At 38.9% G+C, this 19,750-nt stretch overlaps 1 protein-coding gene across 4 annotated transcripts in view; it reads left to right on the plus strand.

The window, feature by feature from the left end:
- The window catches only part of ADAMTSL1 (ADAMTS like 1), a 489,535-nt gene that overhangs the window by 342,453 nt on the left and 127,332 nt on the right, over window positions 1–19,750 (plus strand). For all 4 annotated transcript variants that reach the window (XM_087886305.1, XM_034410498.3, XM_087886306.1 and 1 more), the window contains one exon: window positions 9,349–9,475. In XM_087886305.1, coding sequence (XP_087742431.1) covers window positions 9,349–9,475 — 127 coding nt within the window. The remainder of the gene's footprint in view (window positions 1–9,348; window positions 9,476–19,750) is intronic.

The raw sequence follows: 19,750 nt of genomic DNA on the forward strand, positions 1-19,750 counted from the left end.
ATTTGATATTTGAGATAGCTGCCCATCTCATTTTAAAGAGTTTGGGTGAACTCACAACAAATAGAAGAGGCTGTCTAAGAATTCAAGAATAAATCTAGTCTTATTTGGAGATAACAGTAATTGAACTTGGGGCTTTTCCTCTGAAAATCGGGTACTCTATCATAAACTCTACTCATTTTTAAAATATCTTATGAAGTGAATCTATGAAAACTTTTTTTTTCTTCTATTCAGTCATGTTCAATTTTTGGAGCCTGCATGAATGTTTTCTTGGCAAGGTTTTTCAGAAGTGGTCTGCCATTGCCTCCTTCCTAGGGCTAAGAGAGAGTGATTAGTCCAAGGTCACCAAGTTGGTTTGGTGCCCAAGGCAGGACTAGAACTCACAAGTCTGAAATTTTAGCCACTACATCAAACTAGCTCTCACTATAGGAATATACTGTGTCTAAAATACACACATTGTCCTAAAGCACACATTTAATTAACCAAAGCCCAGTTTTAGTTAGAAATTGCACCACAACACAAAACAGAAGCTGGAAAGATTGCGCTGTTCAAATCCACATGTTAGTCCTAGAAATATTGGAAAAGTCGGCTGCATTAGAGTTCACAAATATAACATTACAGAAGGATTCCAAGATGTGTTATACTTAATTTGATTCCTTATTTTACCATAGTTCTCTACAAACTTCATGCAGACGTTCGTATGCAGCCTTCACAGGCCATCTGCAAAGCTACCAAACTTTAATATTATCATTGTTAATGTGATACAGAAGAGACTGATGGGATTTTACGAATGTTTTAGTGCTCTGGGGAATTTTCCAGAACCCAGGATTGTTGACCTTATCTGTACCCTTGTTGATTTAACAAAAGGGAAACAGAATGGCCCATTGACATGATTGCCTAAAGCACTGACGTGGTATTTTCTGGGAAGCCCTTGACAGCAGACCAGATCAAAAGATAGTTACAATACGGACAGTTTTAAGAGTCATCTTGAAAACCTAGCACACTTGCGCACTTGTTACATAGTTGTAAAAGTTGCAAAGAAGGATATTGTACGCTCCTCTGCATCCTCAAGTCATGCCAAGCAGAAATCTTTAGGATTGTCAAGGCTTATTATCTTCACCAGAAAACCTCATATGAAGCCTTCAAAAACATGTTTCAATAAATGTGTAAGGTACTTTGGAGATAACATTGCTAATCTTGATGCTGAATATACTAAAGTACCTACTCCCTCAAGGAACCATTTTCAGTTTATGAGGAAGTCTTCATTTGGTTCCTAGAAGCAACCCATAAGGCACCGGAGGAAACACAAATGAAGCACAGCAAGATACAATTCAGGGGTGGGTTCTACTTATCTTTACTACCGGTTTGCAACAGGACCGCGCGTGCATGCGCAAAAGCTTCCTGACGACGTCTGGGTTGGTGGGCGGAGCCTCCCTCCGATTTTACTACCGGTTCTTCTGAACCGGTCCGAACCGGGAACAACCCACCACTGATACAATTGTTATTCAGTCAGGAGCTCTTTGGTTCCAGAGTAATTCCAACCTTTGGACAAGACCCCACCACCTTATCCCTAAAAAGTTGGTTGTACAACTTGGAGGTAGTCTTGGATTTATGATTCTTCCTGATAGATTAGCAGATATAGGCCATGGCCAAGTATCTCTATCGATTCCATTCTTGGATCAGGAGCTACTGACTTTTTCTGTTATTAGCTCATGCTTAGGCTAACAAAGACCAATTAGAAGCTACTATACTACAAATGCAGAATGCAGCAGCAGCTGCTACAGCAGAATGGCACTTAAATTGCAGCAAGTTAGTTTCTGAGTCTAAATCAAAATGCTGGTCATAGCTTTGATAGACCTTTGTGGCTTTAATCAGGAGATGATTCAATGGGGATCATGTAACTTTATCAAACTAGTTAATTTTAAATTTTATGCAATTACCATTAAATCAGATTTAGTTTTCCAAATCCTATTCACATATTATGTATATTATTCACGTATTATGTTTATTATGTGTTCCCTGATATGCCATTCAAAAGTCCAAATGTGATTATAAATGTAATGCACCTGTGGTGTAACAGTTATTACTCCCATGCCCCCAAAAAACAAAATAGAGATTGCAACCTTCTCTATAACATATGATAGAATCTGGAAGAGATTTATATCATATAATCTTTTCATCAAATATATCTGTAGGGAGTTTCACACTCAAAGCATTCCTAAGATAGAGGGGGGAAAGGAACTCAAACATCCCCCAGAAATTCATAAAAAAAATAAATATATCAAGCATGTGCTCACCATACAATTCCCATATTTTCAACGAAGACAGCATAAGAAAGCTCATGTTCTGTTTGACAGTCTCTTTGGGACTTTTTATTTGAAGGTTAGGTATCTTTGGGGGAAAATGAAGGTAAGCCAAGTGCTTTATATACCACCTTTCCTATAAGAATTTAAGAGGGTAAACATAGGAATCTCTCTTTCAGATTTTCCTCAAGATAGGAGCGGGAGGGGGGAAGGAGGGAGGGAGGGAGAGGGAGAAAGAGAGAGAGAGGTGTCAGTTTCCATGCTGTGAAGGGAGGCCCTTTTTGGATGGGCAGATTCAGTCTTGGCAAGGCAATGCCTGGTGTATCCTGATGCTAATATACCATTTCAGGTTGAGCCTGAAATCCTGTGAATAACTAGTGCAGTTATTTTTAAAGTGTTGTATAATTGTGGCTATTTAGCTGCTGCATTGTGGGCTAGCTGCAGCTTGTGGGTCATCTCAAAGCCTTCCCACATCGAGTGTGTTAAGAGTAATCGAACAGTGTGATTAAGGTACGAGTTACCATCACCAAAGTATCCTAGTCGGTGTACAGTTGCCCTAGTACAGGGGTATCAAACTCAAGGCCCACGGGCCGGATTCGGCCTGCGGGGTGCTTAGATCTGGCCCGCAGGGCCACCTTGGAAACAGCAAAGGACCGGCCTGTGGTGCCTCTGCCAGCGAAAATGGAGCTCGGGAAGCTGCAATGGCTTCCTGCAACCCTCTGCCAGCAAAAACGGACACCACCCCCCCCCCCCGAGCTCTGTTTTTACTGGCAGAGGGTTGCAGGAGGTGTCGCAGCCTCCCGAGCTCCGTTTTCACTGGCAGAGGGTTGCAGGAGGCCGTCCACAGGCACCCCCAACATGAGTGACATTGAGCTGGCCACACCCACCCGGCTCCCAAGGTCAAACACAACTCTGATGAGGCCCTCAATGAAATAGAGTTTGACACTCCTGCCCTAGTATCATGGTCCATAAAAGGCCAGGTTTCTTTCTCTGAATAGGTTATATGCATGTGTATTTTGCAGAAGAAATGTCTGAAGAATTAGTTTCATAGAGGCCCTTCTTTTCATTCCCTTTTTCTTTCTCAAAGAAGCAAGAGTATAGACAGGAGATGTATCATTTTCACATTTATGCTCACTTTAGAAGATGGAATGATGTGACATATATTAAGACCCCTGTTAAATTCCTTTCTATGTTAAAATAATAAGCAGTCCTTTCCATTTTATCTAACAGAGCCTGTGGCACATTTATTTGTGAGAGAAATTAAACAGAATTAGGATTCCTAACCTCCATTTTTTGCAGGCGTAGACATTTTTCTCTTTCTTTACAATCTTTTGAGATTAGCTTACGACACAGTTTGTAAGTAGATTACATCTCTCTTGCAGTCAGTTCTGGTGACCAACTTTTGAGAGCTGGGTTTTTACTCGCAATGCATCCTGTCATCTGTAGCTATTCAAATAACCAAAAATAAAGCTGCAGGGTACACGTCAAGCAGATTATAAAATACGAACAAAGTTCAAATTAAAAGCAAGTGTTTAAGTAGATTAGAGACACCCGTTCCAATATTAGGCTCTTGATCATAAAATTTGTGGCGCAGAAGGGATCTTTGAAAGGGGGGGAGAGAAAAAAAGATTTATCTATGCCTGGCTAGGTTTTCTGGCTTGTTTTTATTATACTATTTCCTGGCCAAGTTTCTCAATAGTAACAAGGAACGAATATGAAAAAGACTTTACCCTGAGGCATTTATGAGCAGGCAAGGCTCAAGGAAGACTTGTCATTGCTGTGCTGGTTTATGTGGCTTTAAAAAAAAAAAAAAACAACTTGTAAGAAGAGCCAAAATTCATGTGTGTTGCAAACATAGTTATAACTGTGGGATGCAGATGGCTAGGCCTTCATTTGGATACCAATTTATGGCCTACACAAGCCTCATTGCCTTAAGTTGCTGACCTTTCTGGTGTCATATATTACTTTGTGAACATATTTTAGGTATGAATCTTAGTGTGATAAAAATGTGTCACAATTTTCTATCCAGCCAGTTCAAGTTGGTGTTTGCCCAGAGTCCCTTCCAACTCTGTTGTTCTATGTTCTGTGTTCTAAATATGAGCATAAATGCTACGGAATAGAACTTTCCCTTTGAAAGACCACCTTTTGGTCTCATTCTGGGGAATTGCTTCAGACCATAGTAAGTAATTAATTGGAGTTGTATTCTGGATGCTTGCTCTATTAACTAACATTTCTGTTGTTAAGTAAGACATCCATTAAGTGAGTTTTGCCCCATTTTACGACCTTTCTTGCCTCAGCTGTTAAGTGAATCACTATGGCCCCTTTGTGACTTGTGGACTTCAACTCCCAGAATTCCTGAGCCAGCCATGCTGAAGTCCACAGGTCATAAAAGGGCCATAGATTCCCCCATCCCTGATCTGAATGATTTGACACCAACATCATTGTAATGACACATGCTAATTGTTCAGTTGCCGCAGTATTAAGAGTGGTATAACTTTATCCACTTCAATAGAAAAAGTAGTGTTGTCTGCCCCTGATCTTGACTTAGTAATAAAAAAAATAAGAGTGTGTCTGAACCAGGAGGAAGGAATGTCTACAAAAATGGATATATATATATATATTTTGTTTGAAGTCTGATGCTTGTCTTCTGAGACATCTGCTTTTTCTTGTGTGAGTTTGGCACCCACCCTCCATCTCTAATGTGGAATAATCATACACCTGTTAATAAGGGTTGTGTGGAAATGGCTTCTCTCCAAGGTGATGTTTATGTTCTGAGTATGGGGTGATGGTGATGGTAATTTTTCAATGACGAATTTCTTGAGTGGTAAAGTAGACGGGAAAGTGATACCTATTCAGAATAGCAGGCAGATGCAATGCTGGATTTTATTTATGTATTTATGCAGGTCATTTTTATGGTGCACATCTTCAGCAAGTGATTCTGGCTGACTGACATATGGTGCAAATTCCCCCCCCCAAGTTTATAAAACCAGTATAAAAGAAAATAAAATGCAATTAAAAACGATCACAGTAAGTAATCAAGGCACCTCACAGGAACACACCATAATTTATCAGGTTCTACTAATCTCTGAGGGCATAGCCAGGTCATCATGGCCTTACAAACAGTCGGTAGAGTTGGTGCCATCTGGATATAAGGGAGAAGGCTGTTCTAAAGGGCAGGTACCCTGAGAAGTCTTATATCTTGGGTTCCATTAGATCAGGGGTCCCCAACCCCCAGACTGCAGACTGGTACATCCGCAGCCCATTGAGACCGGGCTGCACAAGGGGCGAGCGGGCACACGAATTTGTACATGCACAGCAGCTAGGTTGCGTGTGTGAAACCATCCCCTTCCCCGCCGCTGCCGTCAGTCTATGGACCCAGAAAGGTTGGGGACCACTGCATCAGATATCATTGTTTTGCAGAAGGGATGCACTATTGTAAGTGATTTGGCTTATCTGATGCCCTCTTTTTATTGGTTCTTCAAAATTCCTATCCATTGCTTGTAATTAAATTCTGTAGCTTTCTTTTGCTGAAATTCGGTGGCAAAAGTTCAACAAATGTGTTCAGGAAATCATATCCCTCTAATGAGGATGCAGTACAAAATTATCTCTGCAATATTCATCAGATTTCGATAGGGGTGCTAATTCTATTGACATTGACAAGTCTAGGTCAATGAAATTTTTGTTTACTGTGGCTATACACTTTCATGTGGCTTTTTAAAAACACACAGATTAAAAAAAATATTTCCATAACTGTTAAAATGCACAATGAATTTGCTCTGCTGCACTTTATTATAAACTCACAGAAGTTCAGATTGACTGCTGTTAAGTACCACAGATACTTAAAATCTGTGCATGTGGTGAAAAACATGCTTTCGTTTTATTAGACCTCTATGTTGAGTTATGTATTTTTTAAACAGCCCTGAGTCCAAAAGTTAAGATTATTGGTGCTGAAAATCTGAATTACCAGCTTTAAACCTTCAGCGAGTTTTTGTTTAATTGCTTAGGAGTGTCATCATCTTTCTGAAAATCCCTTATTTTCAGTTTTGTTTTTTTTTAAAGTAGCTTGCAATTCAAAAGAGGAATAGGCTTCCTGTCTTTTATTTTCTGAACCTATTTTTATAATGTTTGTACACTGGTGTGTTTTCCTAGTTAGGTGTAAAAGAAAATTATTTTTCCTATATACCATATTTTTTGTACTATAAGACGCACTATTTAGTCTCCCAAAAGGGGGTGAAAATGTCTGTGCGTCTTATAGACTGAATATTGCCGAGACCCCGCAAACCTGCTGGCCATTTTTTGGCCTCCGCACGGCCCATTTTCAGGCCCTTTTTTTTTGGCCCATTTTTGAGGCTTTTTTCAGCCCGTTTTTGAGGCTTTTTTTGCCCCGTTTTTGAGGCTTTTTTCAGCCCATTTTTGAGGCTTTTTTTTGGCCATTTTTTAAAAAAATGGCCTGGAAAAAGCCTCAAAAACGGGCCAGAAAAAGCCTCAAAAATGGGCTGAAAAAAGCCTCAAAAACGGGGCAAAAAAGCCCCCAAAAGGGGTGAAAAAAGCCTCAAAAATGGGCTGAAAAAAGCCTCAAAAACGGGCCAAAAAAAGCCTAGAAAACAGGCAGAAAAAAGCCTTGAAAATGGGCTGGAAAAGGCTCCGCAGTTTTTGGCCTGCGGAGGCCAAAAACTTTTTTTTGTTGATTTCCTCTTCTAAATTTAGGTGCGTCTTATAGTCAGATGCGTCGTATAGTCCAAAAAATATGGTACTTATCACAAAAGTGGTGGGCACCCCATCACTGGAAGCTTTCAAGAAGAGACTGGATAGCCATTTATCAGAAATAGTATATGCTGTGTGAGTAGGGGGTTGGACTAGATGACCTCCAAGGTCCCAACTCTATTACAAGCACGTGTGACTCATTTATTCTTCTCTCATGAGCGTCCATGGGACTTTGCCGTTTTCACCAGAATAATGAAAGCAGCAGCACATCACTGTCTTCCCTTTTTGTAAATTCACGCAATATCACAATGCACATACAAAAAGGACTTGCTTTCGGATACCACAGCACAGTTTTGCACTCCCCCCCCACCTCAGCAGGATGCTGTTGTGCTTTTGTAAGTGTAAGTCAAACTTAAATAAACTGTAAACCTATAGTTAACTCCTGCTGGTTAAACACTTGCTACAAATCATATTCGGATAGGAGAAGGGGGAAAAAAATCATTTCAAACTGGAAACAAAAACTTCAGACCTTGAAGGAGAAATAGAGAGGAAACATAAGGGTCAGGTGAGTTGCATATTATTGAAATAACAGGCTGCTTCTAAGTCAGCCTATTTTACAGCCACAACTAGCTGAACATCAAAGGACTGAAGTTTGAACCATGCCATGATCCACATAAGGATTTGCTCCTTGGTTCTGACATCAGACTACAAATACGTGTGACTTCTCATCCCTAGTACAGATGATTAGCACTAGAGAAGTAGGAGATTCCAAAGTTGAAAGAAATCTGTCTAGAATTGCCAAATATCACAGATGCCGCTATGGTGTAGTTTACCTACTGCTTCTCTCACACATGCTGAATTAAACAGCATAGGGAACAAAGGGGGAGAGCCAGACGGAATGGGAGAAGTCACAGCTGCATTCTTGTTTTGCAGCTGTGAATTTCTTAAAGCAACAGGCACAGTCTCTGCAATTGCAGTCTGACGGCCTTAGATCTCATGTTCTCTACTAAATTTAAAGCTTTGGGTTGTTGTTGTTGTTTTAAAAAAAACTTTCCAGGACTAAAATACTTGATTTAAGAAAGTACCTTTAAGCATTTCTAGTTTCCTAAATGTTAGAAAACATGGGAATGATGCTTCATATTGCTCAGATTCGTATTCTGGTTACTTTGATTTGAACCTAAAAGAAATGTACTACGGGATTGTTATAAGATACATATCTGTATCCTTATGTTGTATTTAACAAATCCTATTTTTGAACAGTCAGATTATATAGCTAAAGAAAATTTGAACAGATTCAGTTTAAGCTAGATCAAATTTAATTTCAATAGCTTATTAAAAGAATATTCCAGTGTTAATCTGATCTTCTGAAATGCATGTCATTATTTTAAGCTTTGTAAAGCTTGTGTAAAAATGCTTTAAGCCTGAATAGTTAATCAAAGACTGAGATGGCATACTCATTTGGATCCTTCTTCTTTGATTCATCTGCTTTATGGATCAGACGTTATTTTGTTTTTGAGTGGAGCACTCAAGGTCACAAAAAAATTTGAGGAGGAGGTTTTGCCCTTAATTCCTATTGGGAAAAAAAATAAAAATAGAATTCAGATTCTTTGACTTTCTTTTGGTTTTATATATGATCTTGTTCCTCTGCCTGAATACTCTCTGAAAACAGTCTGCAATACCGAGAATGAGATGACCCCCAAATGATACGAGACAGCAGTTTTAAGACAGCAGCAAATATAAAAGTTAGATAGACAGCTGCAACTTGAACATGCTTATCTATGGCCTAATTACCTAGGTAGTAGTGTTACAGAACACTACAAGTCATTATTACAGCTGTTATTTAAAGTTGTATCTGCAATGGGCTTTTTTTTTTTTTTATTTTGCTCATATTCGATATAATAAAAGCATCAGCATGTCTCTTGCACTCATTAGTTTAATGCATGGTTAGCTCTGATACCTTCATTTTCCTTAGCAAAATGCTAAGTTCCCTGTAAGATAGCAAATCGGAAGATGAACTTTCATTGAGATTTAATCATGTTACTAGTTCATAATAAACATGTTAACTATAAAAATATTGACAGGAGTCTGAAGCCAAAAAAATAAAAAAAAATCATTTCAGCAACTTTTAAATACTGCACAACCGTTTTTGCCTTGTAAGCAATGCTCCCGATTTCAGATGGAACTCTACCAAGCAAATTCATTTTGCTCTCCCTTTTCTTGCGAACATGCTTTATGGCCCTTTGGAGACGATGTGATGAAGAAAATTGGCGGGAACTAAGCTCAGAAATGGGTCCAACTGTCAGGAGGTGCTCAATTTGAACTGCACATCTTTCTCTTTTGTCAGATTGTTGGCTGTGATCATCAGCTGGGAAGCCCTGTGAAGGAAGATAACTGTGGGGTCTGTGATGGCGATGGTTCCACCTGCCGGCTTGTTCGAGGCCAATATAAATCTCAGCTCTTGGCAAATAAATGTAAGATGTTGACTTGACTTTTACCTCAGTGGGAATACGACTGTTCTCCAAACCATAATATGTAAAGAAAAAAGAAAGAAAGAAAGAAAAAAAAAGGAGTGTTAGGTCCTTAAATTTTTAGCAACAACCAAAGCTATCCTAAAAAATGTTTTCTTGAACTTTCCTGGCCTCAACCTGGGAAATCAAATGCAGTTAATTTCTGAATATTCCATCTCCTCCCCCCAAAAAAAAGGATTGGATCCTTCTGTTTTGGGAGCTGTTAAATAGGTTTGCCAGATGTCACAAAGAACGTAGCTATTTTTCTTTACATATCAGAGGACAGCTCTACAGATGAGACCGGTCCTGTGGCGTAATAGGAAAAAGCTGCACCTGCTGAATAATTTTTGCCTGCTCTCTTGTCTGTTAGATATATGCAACCCGCATTGTGTTTGGAATCATGCCAACTGTAGCGGACAATGGGGCATGCTCATGCAGTTGTCCGTGAAAAATAATGAAACGAAACGTACATGCCCTGAAAGCATGCAAAGACTTGCGAAGTTGGAACATCCCAGCGTTAATTCATTCATGGAAATAGGGTAGCTTGGGCCAAACTACTGCATATTGTTAACCCAGCAACCTCTTTGAACTGCGAAGCCAGCTTGAGAGAAGATGATTTGCGGTTTATAGGGCTTGGGGAGGTGAAGGAAACCCAGCCATTCATTTGCCAGTAGTTCTTCCGTATGAAGTCATGGGCTTGATTTAGACAGCTACATTTACCATTCAGAAGTGGTTCTGGAAACATGCAGGGGGAAAAGCGATTCCATCCTAATCGTGTCCATTTTTCATCGCTAAATGTCTCTGCAAAACAGAAAGGGGCAGTTTTGTAACATGTAGCATGCTATTAAACGTACGCTTTATTTTATTTTTTTTCCTCATTGTGCCAAAAGTGATTTCAGCACTATATCTGCTTCAGGTATGTGAGTATTTGTGTACATACATTTAATTCTATTCTGATTGTAAAGAAGGGAGGGGAGGGAAAAACCGGTACGTTACCTAAACATCTAAAAATCACATTTGGAATAGTCTTTGCTGAATATCTTATTCCATCTATTTATGTTTGATTGCTGTAAGGAATGTGAAGAGACATTTGTTTAAAGAATCATGTTTGCTGTCAAACAGAATATTTTCTTGTCTAGAAAGTTCATGCTACATCCACAGTTGGCAGATCAGCGTTTTGCATGTTGTTGTATTAAGTGAATGCAGAGCAAAAAAAAAAAACCCTCAAGAATCTCACCTGGGTGTTCTCTAAGTGAATTGGATTTCAACTTCATTTCTGATCAATATAATCAAAGACAATAGTTGCAAACTTTGAGGTAGAGAAATATGAGAAATTAATTTACAATCTTGGCCGTTCTTGTGCCAAGGAGAAAAAATTATCATAGGCAATGTGGTTTACTGCATTCTGCTGGTACTATGCTGGCGAGAACAGAAGAACATTTCCACCAAGTCATGATGCTTACTGTAAATCAATTACCGTATCCTTCATCACAACCTACTGTATTTACAAGGCTGCAGTAATAGTAGCAAACTATGTAGAATGGCTTGAACTGCAAACTATGTAGAATGGCTTGAACTGCTTGGACAAAGGGCACCTTTAAAATAGAATAAGTAAACCAATAATTCCATTCCAGATGCTTTCCTTAAATATAAAGGCTGTCTTTAGAAGAGCACTTGACGGCCGTGACCGGGAGAATTTTTCATCAGGTTCGCCTGATCCGCCAGTTGCGTCCCTTTCTAGATCGGGACTCCCTATGCACAGTCACTCATGCCCTCGTCACCTCTCTTCTGGACTATTGTAACGCTCTCTACATGGGGCTCCCCTTGAGGTGCACTCGGAGGCTCCAACTGGCGCAGAGTGCGGCCGCGCAGGTGGTTATGGGAGCGACGTGGAATTCCCATGTAACACCTCTCCTGCGCAAGCTGCACTGGCTCCTGGTGCTCTTCCGAGTGTGCTTCAAGGTTTTGGTTATCACCTTTAAAGCGCTCCATGGCTTAGGATCTGGTTATCTATGGGACCGCCTGCTACCACCAATAGTCTCTCACCGGCCAGTACGCTCCCATAGAGAGGGGCTCCTCCGGGTGCCGTCGGCCAAACAATGTCGACTGGCGGCCCCTAGGGGGAGAGCTTTCTCTGTGCGGGCACTTACGATCTGGAACGAGCTCCCCCCGGAGATACGGAGGATCCCGGATCTGCGCACCTTCCATCGCGCACTTAAGACTTTTTTATTTCATCAAGCTGGCCTGGCCTAAATCTTCTCCCCTTTTTAAATGTAAATTTTAATTTGTTTTTAAATTATGGGGTATTTTAAATTTGTCTCAGCCAAATTATTTAATTCATTTTTATTCTATTTTAAATTTTTGTATTTATGTGTTTTATTCTGTGGCTGTTCACCGCCCTGACTCTTTCGGGAGTAGGGCGGTATAGAAATCCAATAAAATAAAATAAATAAATAAATAAATAAAGCTTTTTAAAATGCAGAAGTGATTACTAATTATGGTGATAGCTGTGGTACAGATATCTGGCCCTTTTCCATAACTGCTCTCTTCTTTATTTTTCTTTTTGTTGCCACCGTTTATGTTTCCTGCTTACATTTAGATACTTTCACTGTCTTAATGCTCCCGGTTTTTAGTTCTATCCTTGCTGCTTCTCATGCCTCGTTTCTCAGGTTTCGATCAACTCTTAAATGCAACATGGAGATTTAATTCGCCATGACATTTGGAAAACTGGAGAACAATTCCCATCCTGGACGCAAGGGAGGAAAAATGATAACATGAATGCCATGTTGTCGTCGTGATGTTCAATTTTGCATCAGATATCCCAATACGATTCACGCCAATTCCACATTTGCATAAGTTGTACGATGATGTCATGATTCATAGGCCATCATTTGGAGACAAGGAAAAACATCTCCAATATCCTTTAACCTCACTTCGCTTTCCAGAAGGAAACTCGTGGGAATTGATGAATTGATCCTTCTGATTAACCAGCAAATGGACTGGTACAGTTCTCTCCCCTCCCCCACATACCGCCTATGAGTAATTTCCATGTGTCTGGAGATTAACCCACTTAAACTACTGCTTAAGCAAGAATGTCTGAAAGTGAATCTCAATCTAGACTTGATGAATTATAAATGCTAAGCCATGCTCATTGCTTCAATTGCTTTGCCTTAAAAAATTACTTCCCTCCGGTTTCCTCTTGTTCATCATTCCTTTTGTCTATGAGTCTCTCTGCTTTTTCTTTAAATTGGCAAACTTCAAGGCAAACCTCATCTCCTTTTTTTAATTCTTTGGGGACAGCCTCGAGAAGCAGAGTAATAAATGAATAGGAGAACTATTAACAGATTAACAGAATTGGAAAGGACCTTATAGGTCATCTAGTCCAACCCCCCACTCAACCAGGAGACCCTATACCATTTCTAACAAATGGCAGTCCAATCTTTTCTTGAAAGTCTCAGGTGATGAAGCTCCCACAACTTCCGAAGGCAAACTGTTCCATTGGTTGATTGTTCTCACTGTCAGAAAGTTCATCCTCATTTCTATGTTGAATCTCTCCTTGGTCAGTTTCCATCCATTATTCCTTGTCTGGCCTTCAGGTGCTTTGGAAAACATTGAGCGCTAGGTTGATCATGCAGAAATGGTTGAGCAGCAGGAGAAAGGATGCCAGAAACTTGCAAGAAACACACCTCAGCCACAAAAAAGCATAGTGCTTCCACCCTGTGCAATTTGAACTTTGGATATTCTTACGTTCATTTGCAGCCCTAATGATTTTAAATAAAAGAAAACCAATTCTCCAGTGTTGTAGATGGAATCCCCCACTTTTAGAAATTGTAGATGAACAAGTATACCTAAATGGATGGGGGGGGAGGGAGGGAGAGAGAGAGAGAAAGAGACCCTAACTAACTTAGATTTTCCCTAAGAACCTTTTCCAATGAGCCATTTATACATTATCCAGACCTTTTTAAATAAAGTATGAATTTGAATTACAGAATTATTGAACTTCTGTATCTTCACTGCTATCCCATAATGACATTTGCACCAGTTCTGATTACTTCAGTGATTGTTGGAATTTATATTAACCAAGCCAACAAATAATTTTAGATGTATGCTTTCTGCTAAATTTATGACCAATTAATGGCTATCTTGATTCTTGTATTCACATTCCTCCCCTGTTGCATCTCAGCATGCAATTCTTCTAGTAATAACAAAAAGAAAGACAAGGGAAAAAAATCTTTATAGTGGCCTGATTCCCATTTGTTCACTGTAAATATTAAGAAATCCTTTGGAAGCTAACTGAGCAATCCGATGGGTGTCTGACTGCGTGAACTGTAAGGGAGAAATATTGTAGGACATGACTGGAGAGAGGCAACGGAGAGGAAATATGAACAAATGCATATTTGAGCTCATGGATTATATGCAGGCACCCAAGTGGGCATTTCAAAGTTGTGCTCTGAGTGATGTGGTAGTTGGGGAGACAAATACAATTGAAATGCCTCTGTGAATTAACTCTGTGAAAGTTAGAAAAATATATGTAGGGAGGACTTGTGGAGGAAATGAAGAAACGTGGAGGTGTAAAAAGAGCACTTCCCTAGAAGCAGATCACAAAAAGGTCACATTCCAAGAATAATAAAGCAATCCTGTAATATTCGGATGTGGTTGTGCAATTGGTGTTGAGTTCCTACTAAAATTAAAATCAGTTTTTACAGCCCAGGAACTCATAGAAGGAATACTTTAAAATATTAAGACATATTGTCATTGAAGAGGCATAATCTGGAAACCAGTGCACATTTTGTGTAAATGGGGCATTCTAGGGTCACAATAAAAATGTTTTCCTTGTGGTCTAGTTGAGTTTGGAGGACATGCACTCTAATGTTACAAATTTAAACAATCGATCAAGGAACTGCTGTGCTACATGGGAATGTTTTAAAAGAAAGAAAAGGATAAGAATTTTTTTTTTTCCTCCCTGGAATAAAGCAATGTAATAGAGATTTGGGAGTTTTCTAGAACTAAATAACATGGCAGGAAAAGGAGCTCAGGGCAAAGGAAATGGTGAAGAAAAATTATTCTCTCTTCCTTTCTCTTTTATCAAGATTCCCCAGTGTTTCTTAGAAAAAGGGAAACAGAACTACAAGGTTTTTGTTTTAGATTAATTGAGCATAAGAACATTCATACAGTGGTACACATTAAAGTGCAAAACCTGATTTTGCTGAGCAGGACTGTCCACACTGTAGCATATTCCCCAGTATGGTTGAATACTATATTTTAAAGATGATTATTTTTCAAAATACGTTGTCTGTAGATAATTTTATTCTTAGATATCCTACACATTTTTACAATCTTTTCCTTGATAATACATGGCACAGGCTGGGGACTGAGGCATTTTTGCTTTCATTTATGATTTTCTATCAATTTTTGCCTGGAAAGGAACATCTGTTAAGCAGGTAGCAGGAAAATGTCAGAGGCATCCTGTCACACTTAAGGGGTTTGAATTTTTTTAGCACTTTGAATTAGCAGATTCTGTGCCAAAAATATGCTGGAAATGTTTTTTCTTTTTAAATATTCCAAACACACTGTTGGTTTCATCATATTGGATTCATTTTCTCTTCATATCTGCGTTTATTTTGTGCTTCTGCTTTGTGTCCATTGCTAAGGAAAAATAGGAAAGGGAAGGAAGAGGAAAAATATATGTAACATTGCAACTATTAGCCTTTATAAGAAAAATAACTACTGTAGTATTCATAGGGCTGGTATATCAATCCCAGAGGGGCTGGAAACAGAAAAGCGGTGGGGTGGGAGAAGATATGTGTCTCTGGCTTGCCTCCTACACTCTTCTTAAAGGAGAAACATCTGGTTGGTGTCCTCTTTTTGCCTATAAAAATGAAAGATGACTTGAAAAGTTCGGCAGTTCAGCAATTGAGGGCCCTTCTCTGCATCCCCCGTTTTTATTAGCCCCCTTATAGAATGAATCTGTTTGGGGTTTTTTTAATCACAGAACAAGCCAGTCTGGAAGCTGTACTAAATAAAGAGCTCTGGCTGTTTTCTAGACATGCCCAAATCTATCCCAGCCACTTGGAGCAGCCTCAGGGAGATGGCCTCATTTTCTGGGGCGGATTATAGAAAAAAAGTATTCCTGTGGTACTCAGCAGGGTCAAATCAAAGCAGGTGACATCAAGGGAAACGATTCCAAAAAGTGGTAGCCAAGGCCAGGGTCTAGGTATTGAGGAAGGAAACTTCAGACACAGTTGGTTTCACATCACAGAGAGCTTGAAACGAGAAATTTAGCCAAGAAACTTCCATTCTCAGGAAGTTTCATTTTGGGAATTAATTAACTACTGTGCTGCTTTCTAAAACTGTGATATATTTGACTGACATGGTGTGATAAGTGAAAACAGCCACTATGATTCATAAACCATAGATTATGATCTAATAGGATGTGAGTACCATGTCAAGCTGTTGCACTGGTGCTTTGGGTTTAGCTGGTTGCGTAAACCCAATTATTAAGGTTTGTGAACAATATCTTATTCCTTAACATAATCTGTGAGCTCATCTTATTGCATTCAATTCCACAAATTAAAGCAAACCATAGGTTAATACATCATGTAAGCTCGAAGAGTAAGACATTAATGTGTCTCACTCAGAAGCAAATCCCAATATATTCAGTAGAATTATTATCATGTAAGAGTTCATACGGCAAGCAAATCTCACAGAGCTGTGAGACTAAAAACCAGAAAGCTTTTTAATCAGTGAAATTGTAGACAAGTTGGAAGGAAAAGGACCAGATATAAACTGCAGTAGCCATTAGAGAAGACTACAAGTCTCATGTTAATATAGGGCAATAAGCGCCGTAAAGTGTTTTCATCCACTTTATTTCATCCAAGTTTATTTCATACAAACTTTCATAATAAACTTATAAACATATAATAACATATAATAAAGATTCTTATCTGGCAATGCCCTAATGTAGTTTCTACTGAGTTAAGTTGAGGAGCCTATATCTATGTCAATATATTACATATTGCCTTGCCAAAATCACAGAGAACCAAGGGTCTAAAGAGAGATGTTCTTGCTAATGTCAAACTTTAGGTTAGTCTAAACAATAATATGATTCAATATCCTGGGCATAGCTCTACGCCTCTATTCAATTAAAAAGAACTTGCTTGCTTCAGAGTTTTTAATTTGAGAGGGTATACTGGCACATCTGGGAAAACCCGAATCTGAGAGTTCCGGGTTTCCCCTCAGTAAATCAAAAAACCCCAAACCATCCCCTCAATCATCAGTCGATCACATGCTCCAATCACCATTCTTTCCATCCTGAGACAGCACTCCAACCACTCCTTCTCCAGATGCAGGATCGGCCTGATCTTGACGGAAAGGAAGAATGCTATCTTGCCTAAAACTAATCCCTCTATGAAAATCTCCCCTCCTACTTTCCCATACAGGAGAAGATGGCAGCGTGGAAGCTTCCGGCCTAATATGGCTTCCAAAGATGACATTGGCTTTAAAAAGGGACATTGAAATTCTTCTCTTGGCTTTGGTGGAACTGAGCACTCAAAGGCAAAGTAAGACTTCAGCAGAATTTTCAGACTACTAGACAACATGTGACCTGCTGGGTCATTGTTTCAGATATATTTCCTTACTTAAACAGAGAAACCGAATGACCAGGGGCAGGCAAAAAAACCCCAGTAAGAATGGGAGCAATGTTCAACTCTCCAATGGCTTCCCCAGTGACTTTCCTTATAGGAAAGTGGCAGGGAGCATTGGAATGATGATCATGTAACCACAACATACAGCAGCACTGAAGCAGCCACAGCTTTGCCAAATTTCAGCTCCCCAGGAGCAGGGGTGAAATCTAGCAGGTCCTGACAGGTTCTGGAGAACCAGTAGTGGAGTTTTTGAGCAGTTCAGAGAACCAGTAGCATAAATTTTGAGTAGTTTGGAGAACCAACAAATACCACCTCTGGCTGGCCCCAGAGTGGGGTGGGAATGGAGATTTCGCAATATCCTTCCCCTGGGGTGGGGTGGGAATGGAGATTTTGCAGTATCCTTCCCCTGCCACACTCACCTAGCCACACCCACCAATCCCCCCCACGCCCATCAAATCACACCACAGAACCGGTAGTAAAAAATTTTGGATTTCACCACTGCCCAGGAGTGATAGATCACCATTTCACCCAGGGGAAGGTTACAAACAATCAGACAGTTTTAGTAGTACATTATACAGTTTCCATATCACAGAGTGAAGGAATGCATATCAAAAGCCCCTTTGACAATATTGAGTTCACTGGAAATTAAAAAGAAAATAAAGAAAAATTGTGGTTGTTTGTACTTCAAATGACCTGGAGATAAACACAGACTTTCTATTTTCACAAGTCTCATTCCATTAACTTCTTTTAAACCTATTATTATATTACAGAGACCAAAAAGGTCTTGCTAACACATTTTAATATTTGAAAATGGAAAAACATACTTGGGGGGGAAAAGTACTTTAAAAGGGCATTTTTGTCCGTTTGTGAGTTTATGATAACATTTTAGAGTGTAGCTATGATTAGCGCTGCGTAAAATAAATACCAAGATGAACTGGCTTCCAAGCAAATATTCTTACATCATTATTTTAAACCAGTTTAAAAGATGAAACGATTGAAAGAAGGAATGTGTTGAAAGGAAAGTTGAGTTCACACTAACCAGGACCAGAAAGCTGGTTTTTTTTGAAATAAATAAAATTAATAATAAATATATAAATAAATGGGGGGAAATGCACTTTTGGGTGGGTATTTCAGAGTTGGCCACTGATCATACAACATCTGTGTTTATGAGAAACCATTTAGAGAGCGCAGGAGTTTGCAGAAAATATAAAGAAAGAACTAAACCAAAGACCTAATAATTTATCCAGAAACGTGTCTCCCATTGGTCAGTTTCGTGCCTTAAGAGGCTCACAAGCAGCACATAAGGGGCATGGTCCTGGAAGTAAGATATACTTGTCAAAACTAATGGTTGTCAGGTCAGAGATCATCCTTACAAGCTAAATGTATTGTTCAACTATGCACTGTGTAAAAGAAAATCTTGCTTTTATGTTTCCGAAAATTTTCATTATTAAATTTCATTGGGGACTCTTCAAGAAGGAGGGAAATTAGTTATCTTCTCCCTGTCTCACAGCAACCTTTAATTTCTATTATTTATTGCTTATTAGAGATTATCACTCAACTGACAAGATCTCTTGGCAATTTATTTATGCACATCTGCCATTCGTTTCCTGTTGGCAACTTTCCTTTGCAGGAATTGCTGCAACCCCCTAGTTATTATGTTTTACAATTCCTAGTATGGTGACTAAGCTTTTGGTACTTTTTATCTGATGGCACTGGAATTGTGTATTGAGAGAAGTGCATTAGCAATTTTGCTTTTTGACTCAAGTGTGCAATAAAGTATTAGAAAAAGCACATAGAGATCCATGCACATACAACACACAAATATTTAATACTATTAAGTATTGTATGGCTGCCTTGATCTTCCAAGGCCTCTCTATCTTAGCAGAGTACATAAAGCATAAATGGTTATAAAAACTGACATATAAAAAAGGGGAAAGTTAGGAACCAACTAGGGTTTGTTTTTTTTTTACTTCTTTTTTCTTTTCCTTTCCTTTTCCTTTTTGGTTTTTCTTAATTTTTAATAAGCACAAGCAACATTAAGTAACAACACCCAATTGATATCAGTATTAAAAATTAAGCTTAAGATAGAAAGATTTATTATATAATAAATCATTTGAGCATTTTGCAGTTGTTTATCAAAACTAGATGTATATTTTAAGCAACCTTAAGCTGCAGACCAATTAGGTCTAGAGGTAAAAGCACCAGGCTAGAAAGTGGGAGGCCATGAGTTCAAGTCCTGTGCCTTAGCCATGTAAGCAAGTTGGGTGACTTTGGGTTAATATCCCTCAACCCATCTCACAAGGTTGTTGTGGGACAAAGAAAGTAGTATTAGGTAAGTTCACTGCTTTGAGTTATTTTTTTAAAATAATAAAGTTGGGATACAAACAAATATTAACAATAACATCTTAGAAATCATAATTAATGTTGACATAACCCCTTTTTTCTTTCTCTTTAAAGACTTAAACTATCTAAGTCATGCGAGTTTTAATAACCTTTAGACAAATACCATATAAATTCCATTCTATCCAAATAATATAATGCACTACTTGTGTTTAAAATAATACAATAAAAATTTAAAATTATTTTTGCACTGAAA

The sequence above is a fragment of the Pantherophis guttatus genome, chromosome 2 (genome assembly GCF_059756535.1).
Source record: "Pantherophis guttatus breed Tessera chromosome 2, ASM5975653v1, whole genome shotgun sequence".
In the NCBI taxonomy this organism is placed as follows: domain Eukaryota; kingdom Metazoa; phylum Chordata; class Lepidosauria; order Squamata; family Colubridae; genus Pantherophis; species Pantherophis guttatus.